At 40.9% G+C, this 19685-nt stretch overlaps 2 protein-coding genes across 2 annotated transcripts; both read left to right on the top strand.

The window, feature by feature from the left end:
• The first annotated feature begins 1584 nt into the window (after window positions 1–1584).
• LOC103514934 (SPARC-like protein 1) lies at window positions 1585–11914 on the top strand. The gene is made up of 5 exons (XM_026827778.1): window positions 1585–1721; window positions 2092–2344; window positions 4346–4461; window positions 11651–11758; window positions 11825–11914. The coding sequence occupies exons 1-5, from the start codon at window positions 1641–1643 to the stop codon at window positions 11912–11914; spliced, it is 648 nt and encodes a 215-aa protein (XP_026683579.1). The 5' UTR covers window positions 1585–1640.
• A 6554-nt stretch (window positions 11915–18468) lies between these two features.
• On the top strand, window positions 18469–19473 carry LOC108253098. The gene is made up of 3 exons (XM_026827777.1): window positions 18469–18643; window positions 19122–19289; window positions 19368–19473. Exons 1-3 carry the CDS (start codon window positions 18570–18572, stop codon window positions 19471–19473), a joined length of 348 nt encoding a protein of 115 aa, XP_026683578.1. The 5' UTR covers window positions 18469–18569.
• The last annotated feature ends 212 nt before the right edge of the window (window positions 19474–19685 follow it).

Here is a 19685-nt window from a genome sequence, read left to right as displayed (position 1 = left end):
GTGCTCATTTTTATAATACTGCTGGAATAAGAGTCCCTTCATCCCAGCAGTAGACCATATACGCACATATAAGTAAATTTATGTAGGTAGCGGAATAAGAGGTATAATATTGAAATAGTGCTTATTTTTATAATACTGCTCGAATAAGAGTCCTTTTATCCCAGCAGTAGACCACTACTTTTTTTAAGAGGTTTGACAGAGGGAACTGTAACTGCTATGGTCTTATCGTCCCGAAATCGAAGAGAGAAGGAAGACAGGATAGGAAAAAGCCAGCCGTTCCGAGAACGAACATTATCCCATCAGCTTAAAGGAAGACAGGATAGGGAGAAAGCCAGCCGTTCCGAGAACGAACATTATCCCATCAGGATAAAATCCGCCTCGGGCGGGAATCGAACCCGCGGCTTAGCGCTTACAAGGCAGACGCGCCACCAACCAAGCTAACTAGGCTGGCAGACTACTACTTTTGTGGTCAAATTCTCAAACAACCTTGAGGATAAAATTTAATACCTCCCCCGAGATTGAATTCATTGAACCCCTCCTGATTACTAAGCGAGCGTCGTGGCCACTACATCACCGAGGAGGGACGGAGGGTACCCATGGGTGTACGTTTTACCTCTTCGACATTTGCTGTCTGTGAAAAAAAAAGAGGAGAGAAGGGAGATGAGAAAGAAAATAAAGGGAAAAGGAAGGGAGAGATGAACGAGAGATAAATATACAGATGGGATGAAAAAGGAAGAATGAACTGGGATGAAAAAGGAGGAATACAAATCATCTACATAATATGATCCAAAGCTTTCTATCCGCAGGCCCCGGAGGCGTTGACTTAAGTCTTTCACAAAGCTGAAATATTGAACCTCTGATGAATATTGAACTGATGATGGCCTTTGAAAAAGCGACCTTTTTCTAACATGAAAATATTTACCATTTGCCGTCATGCTTTGTATACATATGTTAAAGGTAGCTTCTTGAAAATGTTAAGTTGTCCTGACGTGACCTTTCAATGAAAATGTCAAACTGTGTAAGGGACACTGCCCGTATAATCGCTATTTGGACCTTAGTTTTTATCCACCCTGATAACTGGCTGATGCACTTATTCCATTTTACACTTATTGTTGAGGCTATTTATTAGGTTTATTTCTCCTTCTGTTCCTTCCATTTTGTCATTTCTCTTTCCGCCTAAGTGCCTAATAGGACTAGGTATACAATGTACGAGTAGTAGATAGGTAACTATAGGTAATCAACTTTGTACAGAGCGCTGAGTCTCGTGCTTTTTATTCATAAGCGCCATCTTGCGGATTCGATTCCCGTCCGGGGCGAACATTGACTCTATCTCAAACACTGTTTGAAAACTGTGTGGATTTACATCAAAATGTCATTGTATGTATTTAGATTCTTCTTTACTCATTATGACTCTAATAGAGCCTGGTATTAGGCCAGCCACTATCAGGCACACCCGATCAGGTCCACCTGTCAGCCCGATACCTGATGAGCACATACACTATCAGACAGGTGGACCTGATCAGGTGTACCTGATAGCGAGTGGCTGGCCTTATGAGTCCAATGTTCTACTATCTACTTCTGATGTTCTACTATCTACGTGATTGATCCATAACTATATTTCCTTTTTCCAGGGAGCAACCATGAGATTCATTTCAGTGATTTTCATTTCACTTGCCGTGATTCTACTGCTTCATGACGTGACCGCAGAGGAGACAGTCAAAGTAAGTTCTTATCGCCTGCCTTGTGTCTTGTAAGCGTTGGTTTGAGGGTTCGATTCTCCCCAGGGACGGACTCTATGCTAAATATTTAAAGTTCTCTTTGCTAAAAGTCCTCTATGCCAAAAGTTCGTTCTCGGCTGGCTTTCTCCTATCCTGTCCTTATTGTCTCTTCGATTTTGAGACAATAAGACCCTCCATTGTGACAGTTTCTTCTATCAAATTTCCTTCCCTCAACCTTATCACTCCACCTCAGTTTTGATATCCTTTTTTTTTTCAGACTAATTAGTTCTTTACTGTTTTACCTCTGTAATTCTTGTCTCCCTTCTTTACATGCCATTCTCAATCTACTCTCCATATCTCTCCGAATTTTCAGAAGAAGCACCACAAGAAGGCACACCATAAGAAACACAAGACCACAACCACCGCCCTGCCTAGCTCAGAGGGCAACCTAGAGGTACACCAGGAGTCCTACTTTGATAGGAAACCTGATGACGTCATTAGCCGCAAAGGGTTACTTGAACGACTAGGCTCGGATGTGGCAGAGTACAAGACAGACACCGAAGTCAGCGGTGCGCCCTTAGTGGAAGACCAACCAGCCCTGATCAGAGAGGAGGGCCATCCAGTTGGTGAGTTTTGTTTTATGTAAGCTCCGTGGGTATCACATTAGGCTTGCACGTCGGAAGCCCTGGGTTCGATTCCCGGTGGGGTCAAAGGTTTTTTGGCTCTCCACAAAAGTTGTGAAAAGGCTCTACCTCAATTAATTTATGATTTGATTCTGATAGTGCTCGAATAGGACTGATTAAAAGTCCCCTTGCAAATCCATGCCAGATGATTTTACCCAAATCTAAGTACATAGGTACGAGCTTAATGAAAACTTTGTAGGAACGCCCTATAAATATTTGAGTATGCAACGTGCAAATGACATTTTAGTGGAGGTGATAGGTTCACTTTTCTTTAGAAAAAATGTCATTTCGGGGTTTCATTCCTCCTCTGTACTCTGTTATTTTCTAGATCCATGCAGTGCAAAGCGGTGTGGCGCAGGTAAAGAATGTATAGTGACTGAGGACGAAGGACCAAAATGTGTGTGTATTCAACAGTGCCCCCAGGAAACTGACGCTCGACGAAAGGTACATGGGTTTAGATGTTTGTGTGTGTGTTTTTTCTTATCGCCTGCCTTGTGTCTTGTAAGCGTTGGTTTGAGGGTTCGATTCTCCCCAGGGACGGACTCTATGCTAAATATTTAAAGTTCGTTCTCGGCTGTCTTTCTCCTATCCTGTCCTTTTTGTCTCTTCGATTTTGAGACAGTAAGACCCTCCGTTATGACAGTTTCTTCTATCAAATTTCCTTCCCTCAACCTTATGACTCTACCTCAGTTTTGATCTCCTTCTCTTTCCCTTTCTAATTAGTTCTATACTTTTTTTACTTTCTATTACCTCTGTAACTCTTGTCTCTCTTCCCTACATGCCATTCTCAATCTACTCTCCATACCTCCCCGAATTTTCAGAAGAAGCACCACAAGAAGGCACACCATAAGAAACACAAGACCACAACCACCGCCCTGCCTAGCTCAGAGGGCAATCTAGAGGTACACCAGGAGTCCTACTTCGATAGGAAACCTGATGACGTCATTAGCCGCAAAGGGTTACTGGAACGACTAGGCTCGGATGTGGCAGAGTACCAGACAGACACCAGAGTCAGCGGTGCGCCCTTAGTGGAAGACCAACCAGCCCTGATCAGAGAGGAGGGTCATCCAGTCGGTGAGTTTTGTTTTATGTAAGCTCCGTGGCCTAGTGGGTATCACATTAGGCTTGCACGTCGGAAGCCCCGGGTTCGATTCCCGATGGGGTCAAAGGTTTTTTGGCTCTCCACAAAAGTTGTGAAAAGGCTCTACCTCAATTAATTTATGATTTGATCTGATAGTGCTCGAATAGGACTGATTAAAAGTCCCCTTACAAAAGCATGCCAGATGATTTTACCCAAATCTAAGTACACACAAGAAGGCACACCATAAGAAACACAAGACCACAACCACCGCCCTGCCTAGCTCAGAGGGCAACCTAGAGGTACACCAGGAGTCCTATTTCGATAGGAAACCTGATGACGTCATTAGCCGCAAAGGGTTACTGGAACGACTTGGCTCGGATGTGGCAGAGTACAAGACAGACACCAAAGTCAGCGGTGCGCCCTTAGTGGAAGACCAACCAGCCCTGATCAGAGAGGAGGGCCATCCAGTTGGTGAGTTTTGTTTTATGTAAGCTCCGTGGCCTAGTGGGTATCACATTTGGCTTGCACGTCGGAAGCCCCGGGTTCGATTCCCGGTGGGGTCAAAGGTTTTTTGGCTCTCCACAAAAGTTCTGAAAAGGCTCTACTTCAATTAATTTATGATTTGATCTGATAGTGCTCGAATAGGACTGATTAAAAGTCCCCTTTCAGAAGCATGCCAGATGATTTTACCCATATCTAAGTACATAGGTACGAGCTTAATGAAAACTTTGTATGAACGCCCTATAAATATTTGAGTATGCAACGTGCAATTGACATTTTAGTGGAGGTGATAGGTTCACTTTTCTTTAGAAAAAATGTCATTTCGGGGTTTCATTCCTCCTCTGTACTCTGTTATTTTCCAGATCCATGCAGTGCAAAGCGGTGTGGCGCAGGTAAAGAATGTATAGTGACTGAGGACGAAGGACCAAAATGTGTGTGTATTCAACAATGTCCTCAAGAAACTGATGCCAGACGGAAGGTACATAAATATTCCTTGTCTGTACTTAACTAGTTAGATGAAATTGAAAAGTCCCTCTATGATTGTTGTTGTTGTTGTTGTTGCAGCAGTGTAGCTGCACCGAGGGGTTTGATGGTCTCTAGCCAAGATTATGTACTTGGTTCGTCCCGAACCGCAGTCTACCATCATGAGAATGAGGACCTGTGATAAACCTCTTTGTAACCTCTAGCTAGTCAGGTTGGTTAGGGTTTGGTTGCTCTGATTTACAGTCCCACAGCAAGACACTGGTCTGCTCCTTGTTTAACGTCCCCCAGCCTTCCTTTATAGTAACCGAGTTTGATTCAATTTAAATTGAGTCTTTATTGTTTAAAATTAATACAAGTAGGTACCTCCATTTTTTTACAAAAGGCAGGGTTATCGCCTTTCGGCAATCTCTGCCATCCAACCCAACCAATCATCGTAATTGACCGAACGAAGTGAAGGTCTATGTTTTAACTCGACCATTTTGCATTGGGTTTAGATGTTTGTGTGTGTGTTTAGTTGTTCCGCTATAACTCGCGTTTGCCTGGTCCGATTTTGATGAACTTTGAAATTTTGAGTTCCTTGAATCAAGACACGTCGATTCTTGAAATTTGGTGTCCCAGGTCCAACTTCGGTCTTAAACTTTTGAAGATGGCAGTAGATAAATTACCGCATTTATGACCCTTGTATATCCTTGTGGACTGAGGACGAAGGACCAAAATGTGTGTGTATTCAACAGTGCCCCCAGGAAACTGACGCTCGACGAAAGGTACATGGGTTTAGATGTGTGTGTGTTTTTTTGTTCCACTATAACTCGCGTTTGTCTGGTCCGATTTTGATGAACTTTGAAATTTTGAGTTCCTTGAATCAAGACACGTCGATTCTTGAAATTTGGTGTCCCAGGTCCAACTTCGGTCTTAAACTTTTGAAGATGGCAGTAGATAAATTACCGCATTTATGACCCTTGTATATCCTTGTGTTTTTACTTTCCTTAATGTGTACCACGGTGTTGGAAGAATTGGGGGTCTTAAACTCCCTCTGGACGCCCAGAGTAACTTATATCCCTTAATCTCTTGGGGAACATAACGTTGGGTCTTGCACCAGCTATTCTCCCTAACCACTACCCTCAATCCCCAGGTTTATTGCGCTTGGGGACCATAGTGTTTTAGGGTCTTACACTAGGTATAGTCTCCCTAACCCCTTTCCCTCAATCCCAGAAGGGATTGCGCTTTTAAAGGAAACCAGTTTTGGGTCGGAATTCGGTATCGTCCCACTGTGTCCGCTGGCTGAATTATGTTTTCGTTGTACCACAGGAATGTCTCCCGACGGAAATGGCCGACTTTCCCCGACGCATGCGTGACTGGCTGTTCACAGTGATGGCAGAGATGGCGGATCGCGAGGAGCTATCACCTCACTACATGGCCATGCAACGCGAGGCCGAGAGTAACCTGACGCGCCGATGGACTAACGCCGCCGTGTGGAAATTCTGCGACCTTGATGGTCACCCGGCCGATAGGTGAGTTTGGGTTAAGGTGCGACTAGCTCGCTGACATCCTTAGAGAGTTTAGAGTCAGTGAAAATCTCCAAGTTTTAGGACATTAAAACGCTTGGCCCCCACGAGGGCTAGATGACTTACACACTTACTTTCCGTGTTCGTGATAAAGGCATGGTGTGTACCACGGTGTTGGAAGAATTTGGGGTCTTAAACTCCCTTTGGACGCCCAGAGTAACTTATATCCCTTAATCTCTTGGGGAACATAACGTTGGGTCTTACACCAGCTCTGTTCTCGATTTCTTCTTCCTTAGGAGAATGTATCACAATAATGGTAGAACCCAGAATACAAAGAAAACATCCGATCTGAAACACACAATAAAATTCTTACTTAAATTTGTTTTCTAGCAGAATAGGTATGTATATCATATTTTTTATTAGGTACTGACCTAGAAACTAAATGCAAAGTATTTGCTCATTTGAAAAAAGATCATAATCTGGTATGATCATCCCATGAAGTGTGCGTAGGTTTGATAGAGGGAACTGTACAAAGGTCTTAACGTCTCGAAATTCAAGGGAGGACAGGCTAGGAAGCCAGCTGTTCTTAGAAGGACCCTTACCTATCTAATAAGGACAGAGTACGAGAATCCAACGCGCGACCAAGCGCTTACAAGGCAAGCATGTTACTTTCCAAGACAACCAGGCTGGCCTAACTCTTACCTTGCCTAATAGAAACAGGATAGAGATCGCCCTAGGCAGGAATCGAACCCGCGACAAAGCGCTTGCAAGGCAGACATGTTAGTTTCCAAGCTAATTGGCCAAACTCTTACCTTTCCTAATAGAAATAGCTTCTCATTGAGGAATTTGGATGCCAGTACTGCTGTAATGAGAACACTGAGAGCTCCTAGAGGTGTGACCAGAGATGCTGGAGCAAACAGATAAGCGGAGAAGTTGGCCAATTCCCCTATGCCCACTGAAAAACAGACGGACAGGTGGGTGTTGAATATAAGGTGGTTAATGTGTTGGACTTCAGATCTAGAGGTTAGTGGTTCAAGTCCAAGTTGAGTCACAAAATTTAGCATAGGTATTGTATTGAATTATTGATAGAGAAACGGGCATTCATGTTTAAGATAAATCTGTCATCCAGAACCTCTGCAGGGAGAGGAGACGGTACTGTCTATCTAGTATTTTAACCTCCAAGACCGATCAGGTCCACCTGTCAGCCCGATACCTGATGAGCACATACACTATCAGACAGGTGGACCTGATCAGGTGTACCTGATAGCGAGTGACTGGCCTTATGAGTCCAATGTTCTACTAGTCAGCCCGATACCTGATGAGCACATACACTATCAGACAGGTGGACCTGATCAGGTGTACCTGATAGCGAGTGGCTGGCCTTATGAGTGTAATGTTCTATTATCTACGTATTCTACGTGATTGATCCATAACTATATTTCCTTTTTCCAGGGAGCAACCATGAGATTCATTTCAGTGATTTTCATTTCACTTGCCGTGATTCTACTGCTTCATGACGTGACCGCAGAGGAGACAGTCAAAGTAAGTTTTTATCGCCTGCCTTGTGTCTTGCAAGCGTTGGTTTGAGGGTTCGATTCTCCCCAGGGACGGACTCTATGCTAAATATTTAAAGTTCGTCCTCGATTGGCTTTCTCCTATCCTGTCCTTATTGTCTTGTCGATTTTGAGACAATAAGACCCTCCGTTGTGACAGTTTCTTCTATCAAATTTCCTTCCTTCAACCTTATCACTCCACCTCAGTTTTGATATCCTTTTTTTTCAGACTAATTAGTTCTTTACTGTTTTACCTCTGTAATTCTTGTCTCTCTTCTCTACATGCCATTCTCAATCTACTCTCCAAACTAGCATTCCAACAGCCTAAATCGGGGAAGTAACCCAATAATAGAGTTCTTCCACCCTAAAAGTGTGGCACCCTGTCACAATTTCTTTCTTCAGTGTGGACTCCGAAAATTTGGAGCATGCACCCCGTACATCACTGACTCTTGCCCCCTCCCCCCCTCAATAAAATCCTCGATACGGGCCTGTAGCCTGTACTCATATGGTGTGCATAGACAACTATAGGACCCACCTATCAGCTATTACTCGCTTGTAAGAGTCGTAACCAGGGCCGTCCCCAGGGGGCACATCCGGTGCCCGGGCTTCTCAAGGGAGCTCTTCACAGTTTCCCCTCAAAATGAAATAGAAGTACCCAATAAAAGCTAGAACCTTGACAAAAGGAGTGTGCCTGAAGGCATGTGATGTTTTCCTATCCACTCTAGATGGGTAAACAAAAAGCCCACTTCAAGGCTTCAGTGTAGGGGCAAACAGCCCCAAAAATTTCAAGTTCTACTCAGTCATCTGTATCCAGGCCACCATTATTGAGCTAAACATAACTGACGTTTAGACATATAGAAAATCCAAATTTATTTCAAGTTCTACTCAGTCATCTGTATCCAGGCCACCATTATTGAGCTAAACATAACTGACGTTTAGACATATAGAAAATCCAAATTGAAACTCAAGGTACCCACATAGAGTTGGTTATGAAGGGTATTTCCTCTAGTTCAGCATGTTAAGTAGGTCTCTACCCTCTAACACAGGAGTTGAATAGTGACGTTTTCAAATTTACTTATAACTCATAAAACACCAAAGTTCTTAACAGTGGATCCTAAAGGAAAGTTATGAATTATTTTACTGAAGGGTGTGGACATTAAACATTTAAAGGCAGACGTTTTCAAATTTACTTATAACTCATAAAACACCAAAGTTCTTAACAGTGGATCCTAAAGGAAAGTTATGAATTATTTTACTGAAGGATGTGGACATTAAACATTTAAAGGCACCTTAGAAAATTCTTCCCTGCTTTGAAACCAGGGTTCATGACCATCAAATTTGGATCACCAAAATTCCTGGTAAGTTCGGTCAGAGAGACCGAAACATTTGCCATTCTTAAAACAAGGGAATAGAAGAGAGCTTCCTGAGGACTTTGAAGGCAGAAATATTGAGGATTATTCAGATAAAAGAGGATAAATTTTCAAATTTTCTTACCATTTTGGACGTGAGTCTTTCCGCTCTTGTGGAGTTTCAAACAGGGACTGATGAGAAGATGGCAATGTTTACAAATTCAAAGTTTGTAAACAAAAAGAAACGTTAATAGAGCGAAAAGATTTTATGATTTTAGGTGTGTATTTTTCGCTCTATTGAAGTAGAGAGTTTTAGCGATTTATGAATTTTGTTGATAGGTATGAATTATTTTCCTTGAAGAATCAGACCTTGCCTGTTATTTGATGTTATTATATATTAATATTATTATTATTATTAGGTTAGCTCGAGCTGAACAAGTTCAAGCATATCCGTTCGTAATCACCTTTCCTCAAAAAAGAAAAAAAAAAAAGGAATGGCAGAATGACGGTATCACTACCTACCTTACCTATCTAGGAAATAAAACTGTCAAAAGTTTGGTCAGTAAATTATTCGTACCTAGATACTCCACTTTGAATTTGAAATCTTCCTTGATCTTCAAGCCAATATACATTTCGACTCACTCCCCCTCAGCCAAGTAGAAAATCCCTTGATTTATTTTGGGAGGAACGACTTGGCGGGGTCTTTTTTTATGCCACGAAGTGGTATTTTTTGGGGGGTTAAACATACGTATTGAAGAAAAAAAAAATTCCCAAGTTCAAAGATGCCTAACAGGTTCCAAGTCTCTGATATAAGGCCTAGAGTTCTAATAAATTTCCAAGATTAGATTATGGAAGGATTTGTAAATACTGTACTATGAAAAATATAATCAAACATTTTCGTCCATACAATAATTATTGCGTTATTTCACTCTATTCTACTAACTGAGCAGACTCCACTTTTTATCCACTATTTTCAGTGTTATTTAAAGTGTCTGGCTTTCCAATAAAGTGTCAACACAGGAGTGCAATGATGATTTTGATGTTGAATTTCTTGAGGGGTTGGTTTGGTTTACATTTAGCCACAGGTCACTGAAATTTTGCAGACAGCTACCACAGTTAATGATGATCAAAAGTATCCTTGTGCCAGCCTAGTTAGCAGTGCATCTGCCTTGTAAGCGCTAGGCCGCAGCTCGATTCCCGCCCGGGGCGGATTTTATCCTGATGGGATAACGTTCGTTCTCGAAACGGCTGGCTTTCTCCTATCCCGTCTTCCTTCTCTCTTCGATTTCGGGACAAGACCATAGCAGTTACAGTTCCCTCTGTCAAACCTCTTAAAAAAACAAAGTATCCTTGTTCCCTGTTTCCAGAAGGTACGGTTCGGCCGTTATTCCAGACCAAAGTTCCACTGTTTAGGGCTATACAGGGAAAAAAGCTGAAAAGGAACTAGCGCTTTTCACGACTTTACCTTTAGCCACAGGTCGTTCAAATATTGCAGACAGCTTCCACAGTTAATGATCAAAAGTGTCCGCCGGCCAGACCTCGAGAAATGTACGGTTCGACCACCATTTATCGCCAAATCTTAGAGAAAGCTCAAAAAGAGTTTGCATTGCTCAGGCCTTTAGATTTCAGCAAAAGTCGCTCGAACTTGGCACAGAGATTCGATAACATATAAAGATCAAAAGTATCCTTGGGCCCTGTTTCCAGAAGGTACGGTTCGGCCGCTATTTCGGGCTATACTTAACTACTAAACTAATCCCACAAGCAGTATTAGATTAATACTGCATATGGTAAGACTTTTGGTCTGGGTACACCTGACAGAAAAAAAAGTACCTTGTCTTTGGCCTGTGGAAATAAATTATTCAGAAAAGAATGGAAAAAAATCAACAAACAATTCGTATATTTTATAAACAATATTTTATTCAACTTATGCAGTCAAAACACAAGCTCCTCCTACAGCTTTGATTTTTTCTTCAGCTAACTTTGAGAAGAATTTGGCCTTAACAATAACGGGTTGCTTGGGAATGCGACCTTTTCCTAGAACTTTGTAGTAACCCTGAAACAAAAAATGTAGAAAACAATGGATTAGTGGTCAAAGTCAAATTACCAACATTGAAGTCCAACTTATCTACTACTACTTATCTCCATAGGCACTATATATATATGTACATACAAAACAAATTATATCTTGTTCTTCCACTTATATGTAGGTACCTATTAAAAACCACAAGGATAGATAGGAGAAGAATTTGGCCTTAACAATAACGGGTTGCTTGGGAATGCGACCTTTTCCTAGAACTTTGTAGTAACCCTGAAACATAAATGTATAAAACAATGGATTAGTGGTCAAAGTCAAGTTACCAACATTGAAGTCCAATATAAAAGGTAGTCTACAAGTCTACTTATCTCCATAGGCACTTTACATATATACATACAAAGCAAAATATATCTTGTTCTTCCACTTATAGGTACTTTTTCTAAAAAGAAAAAAAAAACATTTTTTTTTTTTTTTTCAAAGATCCCAATTCTTGGTAAAAAGGTCAACCATTCTTTAAATCTTTTGAGTGATGATCACCGGGAATCCTGTTCTCTGTCCTTTTTATTAGGTACCTACGTAAAACGTACTCCTTCTGTTCTAATTTAATATCTACATGTGAATATGTAGCATTCATTCGTACCCTCTTCTCAGCTTGGACAAAAGAATCCGAGTGAGGTCTACAGTTCACAGAACTACCAGTGATAATTATTTTGTGAATTAACATTTTATTCCTGTCCTGCAGGTGTGCACTAACTACAATGAGACTTGGGCTTCAGACTGCGATGTCTACCAGAAGAGATGTCAATGCGAGGAGAACTTGCCTTCCTGTGGCAGACCGGACTATGCCCATGTTCATATTGAGTAATCTACCCTCTTCCCCTACACGACGCTCTTCCGATCTCCGGACTATGCCCATGTTCATATTGAGTACTATGGAGAATGCCGTCAGATGCCTGTAAGTACACACTTGCCATTCGAAGGGATTAAATTAATCCTGACGTTATAGGTAGTATGAATACAAATCATCTACATAATATGATCCAAAGCTTTCTATCCGCAGGCCCCGGAGGCGTTGACTTATAAAAGTCTTTCACAAAGCTGAAATATTGAACCTCTGATGAATATTGAACTGATGATGGCCTTTGAAAAGCGACCTTTTTCCAACATGAAAATATTTACCATTTGCCGTCATGCTTATCCAAAGCTTTCTATCCGCAGGCCCCGGAGGCGTTGACTTAAGTCTTTCACAAAGCTGAAATATTGAACCTCTGATGAATATTGAACGATGAATAAAAAGCGACCTTTTTCTAACATGAAAATATTTACCATTTGCCGTCATGCTTTGTATATGTTAAAGGTAGCTTCTTGAAAATGTTAATGCAAAGTTAGATTTTTCCGGTCTGTTGTTGCGTGCCGCAGATTGATGTTCTTTAATCCTAGTTTTCAAACTCCTCCTGGTCATGCCAGCCTAGTTAGCTTGGTTGGTAGTGCATCTGCCTTGTAAGTGCTAGGCCACGGGTTTGATTCCCACCCGGGGCGGATTTTATCCTGATGGGATAATGCTTGTTCTTGGAACAGCTGGCTTTCTCCTATCCTGTCTTCTTTCTCTCTTCAATTTTGGGACGATAAGACCTTAGCAGTTACAGTTCTTTCTGTTAAACCTCTTCAAACTACTAACTAGATAGGGTTTTGTTTATTGGCCTTCTCCCAAACTCTCCATTGAGCTAGGAATTCACTCTTACAACCTTTCCATTTCACTTGATTTCTAATATAGACTTATACTATAAACACAAAATTGAGCATTTCCATCTTACTTTTACATGTTCCTGCCTGGTCCGATTTTGATGAACTTTGAAATTTTGAGTTCCTTGAATCAAGACACGTCGATCCTTGAAATTTGGTGTCCCAGGTCCAACTTCGGTCTTAAACTATTGAAGATGGCAGTAGATAAATCACCGCATTTATGACCCTTGTATATCCTTGTGTTTTTTCTAAAAAAAAACATTTTTTTTTTCAAAGATCTCAATTCCTGGTAAAAAGGTCAACCATTCTTTAAATCTTTTGAGTGATAGTAAATAAAACCGGTTTTCTGTCCTTTTTATTACGTAAAACGTACTCCTTCTGTTCTAATTTAATACAAGTGAATATGTAGCATTCATTCGTACCCTCTTCTCAGCTTGGACAAAAGAATCCGAGTGAGGTCTAATACAGTTCACAGAACTACCAGTGATAATTATTTTGTGAATTAACATTTTATTCCTATCCTGCAGGTGTGTACTAACTACAATGAGACTTGGGCTTCAGACTGCGATGTCTACCAGAAGAGATGTCAATGCGAGTGAAAACTTTTTTTTTTAGCCCTTATCAGATAGTTGACAGAATTACTGATAAGAACAGAGGATTGCTCGGATGTCACATAGAAAATGAGCTAAGGAATCCATCTTTCAGAATCGTACAACATAATTTTAAAGATAATCTTGAGCTAGCCTAGTTAGCTTGGTTGGTAGCGCATCTGCCTTGTAAGTGCTAGGCTGTGGGTTCGATTCCCGCCCAGGGCGGATTTTATCCTGATGGGATAATGTTTGTTCTTGGAACAGCTGGCTTTCTCCTATCCTGTCTTCTTTCTCTTTTCGATTTTGGGATGATAAGACCTTAGCAGTTACAGTTCTCTCTGTTAAACCTCTTCAAACTACCAACTAGATAGGGTTTTATTTATTGGTCTCCCAAACTCTCCATTGAGCTAGGAATTCACTCTAGCAACCTTTCCATTTCACTTGATTTCTAATATAGACTTATACTAAAAACACAAAATTGAGCATTTCCATCTTACTTTTACATGTTCTTGCTGCCATGATTCAAAGCATATTAATAATAATAGACTCTTGAGTGGAAGGCAACCACTAGGCATGGTTAATGTGGCAGACCGGACTATGCCCATGTTCATATTGAGTACTATGGAGAATGCCGTCAGATGCCTGTAAGTACACACTTGCTATTCGAAGGGATTAAATTAATCCTGACGTTATAGGTAGTATCCAATATCTAATTAGGCCTAATGGAGGCGCTTCGAACTATTGACGTTCGCGCGCCTCCGACGGTAGATAAAATACGTTCTTCGCCACGGAAAATTCAGCCTCTGCTGTAGTCTGTTCTCCAGCTCAAATCGGTATTGGTCCCATCTGCTACAGGAAAACACTGTGTGCGAGGCCGTATCCGGCCGTATAGGTAGTATCCAATATGGTGGCGCTTCGAACTTTTGACGTTCGCGTGCCTCCGACGGTAGATAAAATACGTTCTTCGCCACGGAAAACTGATCATAACTCGGTTTAGATTTCGGCAAAATCCTCCCTTGTGCAATAAGGGAGGATCTAGAACAGGGGTTTCCAACTTCTATGTGTATGCGGGCCACATTCTACATTGGGAGGTACTTCGCGAGCCACATATGTACATAGGGGATCACCCCCACGCAACTTTTCAGACATGCAGTCCGATCGAATTTTAAGCGCCGCAGGCGAAATTTTTCAAAAAGTGTTCTCCTAATTGTAGTTGAACACTAAAGGGGGTCAGTTTCCATCACTCAATGATACCTACACTGGTCTGTTCTTTTTATGTTTAGGTAAGTTTGTACAAACCCTAAAAAGCTTCGCGGGCCACAAAAATGATCTGGCGGACCACATATGGCCCGCGGGCCGCTAGTTGGAAACCCCTGATCTAGAACATATTGGGAATACTCCTAACAAATTTCGGCTTTCTAGATGTTAAGGTTCTAGAGATAGAGCGATCTCTGTGTGAGTGAGTTTCGCTCACTCACACAGAAGGGATTTCGCTTTTAAAGATCCCCAACCCCCCCCCCAACTTTTCAGATATGCAGTCCGATCGAATTTTAAGCGCCGCAGGCGAAATTTTTCAAAAAGTGTTCTCCTGATTGTAGTTGAACACTAAAGGGGGTCAGTTTCCATCACTCAATGATACCTACACTGGTCTGTTCTTTTTATATTTAGGTAAGTTTGTACAAACCCTAAAAAGCTTCGCGGGCCGCTAGTTGGAAACCCCTGATCTAGAACATATTGGGAATACTCCTAACAAATTTCAGATTTCTAGATGTTAAGTTTCTAGAGATAGAGCGATCTCTGTGTGAGTGAGTTTCGCTCACTCACACAGAAGGGATTGTTCTGCTTCGCAGTAATTAAAACAGCACTGGTGAATAAGTTTCTGAAGAATCTGAAGCATAAATGTACGATATTGTTTATAAAAACTCTCCGCCCACGCCACGTTAACTCTAAACTAAACTAATCCGCATGTTTTAAATCACTCAAATCTCTTGAATGTTTTTCTTTTTTAGAGTTCAGACTTTCAGAGCGTAAAATAAGCACTTTATTGTCGGCGTTTTGTATTTATGACCAGTGGCATAGGGTATACAGCAAGCCATAGACACATCCGTGATATCACTTCTGCTCAAACTTAGGTACCTACTTCAAGTAAGAAGAACCAATCACAAATTAAATAATCAATTGGTATCACACTACACTTTGTAAGTTAGAAATTCGAGGTTCCAATTGGCAACGCGACGCACCCCGAAGATTCCATGATTTTTTTACATGGTTTTACTTGAGATCTCTGTTTGTTTGTTCTGCTTGAATTTGTGGCGCTTAAAGAATACCAAGCAGGGAAGACTAGAGTTATAATACGATACATGAACTTCTCTTCCCCTCTCTCTCCTCTTTCTCTCTCTCTTCACTTCCTCTTCTTTCTCCCTCTCTTCTCTTCCTCTTCTTTCTCCCTTTCTCCTCTTTCTTTTCTCCCTCTCTTCTCTTTCTCCTCTTCCCCTCTCTCTTCTCTTTCTCTCTCTCTTCTCTTCCTCTTCTTTCTCCTTTTCTTCTCTTTCTTTTCTCCCTCTCTTCTCTTTCTTCTCTTCCCCTCTCTCTTCTCTTCCTCCTCTCTTCTCTTTATCCTCTTCCTCCTCTACCTCCTCTCTCTCGTCTTATTCCCTTTCTTCTCTTTCTTTTCTCCCTCTCTCCTCTTCTCCCTCCTCCTCTCTTCTCTTTCTCCCTCTCTCCTCTTCTCCCTCCTCCTCTCTTCTCTTTCTCCTCTCCCTCCTCTTTCTCCTTCTCTCCTCTTTCTCCTCTTCTCCCTCCTCCTCTCTTCTCTTCCTAATCTTATTCCCTTTCTTCTCTTTTCTCCCTCTCTTCTCTTTCCCCTCTCTCTTCTCTTTCTCCTCTTCCTCCTCTACCTCCTCTCGCTCGTCCTATCTTCTCATATCTGCAAGTGATGTTGAAAATGGAGCTTGGTAACGGCTTCGTCATTTAACTCTCGGGAAGATTAGAAACTAGACGCAGTTTGTAGTACGATCAGGAGTGAACGCTAGAACTTGTCCTTTGGAGCTTTGGCTCGAAACAGGTGGGTGAGTGTGATAATTTTATTTGATTTTTAATCGTTGTTTATTATTATTTTTTAATTATCATTTAGGGTCTTTTTTTATGAATCGAACGAAATGATTTCCAAGTTCAAAGTCGACAATTTTTGCATTTAATTTGTCTGTCCCTTTTGTTCCGTAATAATTTTTTCTCGAACGGGTATGTCCTATTTTGATTTGCTCATTAATTTTTTGCCCGATGGGGTAGTAAGTACTTAAGCCTTTTTTGTTCCTGAAAGAGTTCTAAAGTTAACTGAACCATGTCTATTTTCCTGAATTGATGGTCAGAAGAGCAGCACATTCGCTGTTTAATTTCTTCAAAATACGATTTCTCGATTATGTTGCCAAGGGAAACATTGTGCCTCAGCAGATTTTCTTTTCATAATAATAAAATTGATGTTATTACGTAGGTAGGTACTGTTATTATTAGGTTTATTTCTTTTTTTGTAGAGTTCAGACTTTCAGAGCGTAAAATAAGCACTTTATTGTCGGCGTTTTGTATTTATGACCAGTGGCATAGGGTATACAGCAAGCCGTAGACACATCCGTGATATGACTTCTGCTCAAACTTAGGTAGGTACTTCAAGTAAGAAGAACCAATCACAAATTAAATAATCAATTGGTATCACACTACACTTGTAAGTTAGAAATTCGAGGTTCCAATTGGCAACGCGAGGCACCCCGAAGATTCTATGATTTTCTGCTTGAATTTGTGGCGCTAAAAGAATAGCAAGCAGGGAGTTATAATACGATACATGAACAATTCACAAGAGACCAGTAGCAAGTGGTGTATGTGTATTAAGAAATTCAAATTTATTAAAAATACTCGAAAATTTGAGTCGCCACTGATGTTATTACCTATGGTTACCCTTCGACTCTATAGGTGTCGAATTTCCATCTTTCAGCACCACGTCATGATGTTTTCGACTCTCGTTATTACCTATGGTTACCCTTCGACTCTATAGGTGTCGAATTTCCATCTTTCAGCACCACGTCATGATGTTTTCGACTCTCAATATTGTTGAGATATTTTGAAAATAAGCGCGCTGTAGGTAGCGGTTTAAATCGATTTATTTCGGGATCTAGAAGTCGTAGAAGAAAAAGAAAAATTGCGTTGGTCCTCATTTTTCCTGCTCTATGATTTTGAAACACCACCCAAGTAAGCGCAACTGATCTATTGGCAACGCGACGCACCCCGAAGATTCTATGATTTTCTGCTTGAATTTGTGGCGCTTAAAGAATACCAAGCAGGGAAGACTCGAGTTATACCTAATACGATATATGAATAATTCACAAGAGACCAGTAGCAAGTGGTGTATTAAGAAATTCGAATTTATTAAAAATACTCGAAAATTTGAGTCGCCACTGATGTTATTACCTATTGTTACCCTTCGACTCTAGAGGTGTCGAATTTCCATCTTTCAGCACCACGTCATGATGTTTTCGACTCTCAATATTAGGTATACGTACGTACATAATATACGCACATATAAGTAAATTTATGTAGGTAGCGGAATAAGAGGTATAATATTGAAATAGTGCTTATTTTTATAATACTGCTCGAATTAGAGTCCCTTTATCCCAGCAGTAGACCACTACTTTTTTAAAGAGGTTTGACAGAGGGAACTGTAACTGCTAAGGTCTTATCGTCCCGAAATCGAAGAGAGAAGGAAGACAGAATTTGTAATTTTGTAATTTATTTGTACAATTTATTTGACATAAAATACATAATATGAGTACAATGTATAAGTAAAGATAACAGTATTATTTATGTATTTAAAAAGATAAGGAAAAAAAAGCAGTGTACTCTTCTCACACTAAGAGGAAAAATTCCCCTTGTTTTGTGAGAAGTAATTTTGTGAGAAGAAGAAAGAAGAAATCCAGCCATTCCGAGAAAGAACCTTATCTGTTAAGGATAAAATCAACAACGCCTTAATAATAAATTATTGTAATTCTGTTGCCTAGGTAACAGAGTTTTTTTTAAGAGGTTTGACAGAGGGAACTGTAACTGCTAAGGTCTTATCGTCCCGAAATCGAAGAGAGAAGGAAGACAGAAGAAAGAAGAAATCCAGCCATTCCGAGAACGAACCTTATCTGTTAAGGATAAAATCAACAACGCCTTAATAATAAATTATTGTAATTCTGTTGCCTAGGTAGTGGAAAAACCCGTCTGTGTGTGGACAGCTGTGCTAAGATCCAATGTGGACCTAACGCTATATGTGTAGGAGTAAACCATGTAGCTAGCTGTATGTGTCAGGATGGCTATCAGGGAGTACCCAGTGATTTGAACATCGGCTGTCAACCGGAGAGATCTGCACCCAAGTAAGTTATGTTCGTCGGCCAAAAATTTGTGATATCCCCCCAAAAACATTTTTACGTTGAAAAAATAACGCCAAAATCGATCCAGAACCCTATGAGTACCTATCCAGTGATTTGAACCCAATTCAGTTATGAACGAAAGTCAATCCAAAAATAGTGATATAACATTTTTGCTTGGAAAAATTAACACCAAAATTAATCCAGGAATAAAAAGTTTGGACAAAAAAAGTGATATCCCCCAAAAACACCTTTGTGTTGAAAAGGGAACGCCAAAAAACTTCATAATTTAAGAGCCTGTACTAAGCCATAGGAAAAAAAAAGGGGAAAGGAGCTTCAGAAGAGGGAAATTCCGGAAGGAAAATAGAATTAGAATATACCTTGTTTATACTACCAGCATAGGACTGAAAATTCCCTTTGCTCTCGCAGTCTAAACAAGGAAAATTCAAGTTGTTATTTAACCCCTTTGTGTTCCCATTCACAGGAACGAATGCACGAAAGATCAGGACTGTAGCCGCGGCCTTGTATGTAATCAAAACCCGGAGACCGGCTATAGGAAATGTGTTAACCTGTGCACCAGCACGGCATGTGGCGCAAATGAGGTGTGCACCGTGGACGAACAAGGTGCACCAGTGTGCGAGTGTAAACCAGGGTACGTGGGTTCGATTCCTTTTTCTATGAATTTATTTTAATCAGTAACAGGAGGGCTTTTCTCATAAAATTTTTACAGGGGCGCGGTTTTTCGTGTACTTAAGCTAGGAAAGCTGTGCTCTACAGAAAATGTGTTTATCGCCATTAGAACGAGATTTCCAAGATGGTCACCCAACGTCGCTTAACATTATTGGTCCACCGAAAACTGGTACCTTGTGTTATCGCCGCGCCGGTAGCTTCTAATATTTAGACTCCTTACGTTACAGTACTTCGACAATCAACACATTACTACAAATTTCATCGGTAAATGGTTTCTTCCAAATTCTGTCTTCCTTCTCTCTTCGATTTCGGGACGATAAGACCTTAGCAGTTACAGTTCCCTCTGTCAAACCTCTTA

The sequence above is a fragment of the Diaphorina citri genome, unplaced genomic scaffold (genome assembly GCF_000475195.1).
Source record: "Diaphorina citri unplaced genomic scaffold, Diaci psyllid genome assembly version 1.1 scaffold1245, whole genome shotgun sequence".
In the NCBI taxonomy this organism is placed as follows: domain Eukaryota; kingdom Metazoa; phylum Arthropoda; class Insecta; order Hemiptera; family Psyllidae; genus Diaphorina; species Diaphorina citri.
This window is presented reverse-complemented; position numbering and strand designations above follow the sequence as displayed.

Excerpts from the sequence above, each read along its gene's own strand:
- LOC103514934 (XM_026827778.1), top strand. The coding sequence starts at position 1,641 with ATGAGATTCATTTCAGTGATTTTCATTTCACTTGCCGTGATTCTACTG. Across the intron at positions 1,722-2,091 it reads CCGCAGAGGAGACAGTCAAA|AAGAAGCACCACAAGAAGGC; the intron begins GTAAGTTCTTAT and ends CCGAATTTTCAG. Across the intron at positions 2,345-4,345 it reads AGAGGAGGGCCATCCAGTTG|ATCCATGCAGTGCAAAGCGG; the intron begins GTGAGTTTTGTT and ends GTTATTTTCCAG.
- LOC108253098 (XM_026827777.1), top strand. The coding sequence starts at position 18,570 with ATGTGTCAGGATGGCTATCAGGGAGTACCCAGTGATTTGAACATCGGC. Across the intron at positions 18,644-19,121 it reads CCGGAGAGATCTGCACCCAA|GAACGAATGCACGAAAGATC; the intron begins GTAAGTTATGTT and ends TCCCATTCACAG. Across the intron at positions 19,290-19,367 it reads GTGTGCGAGTGTAAACCAGG|GGGCGCGGTTTTTCGTGTAC; the intron begins GTACGTGGGTTC and ends AAATTTTTACAG.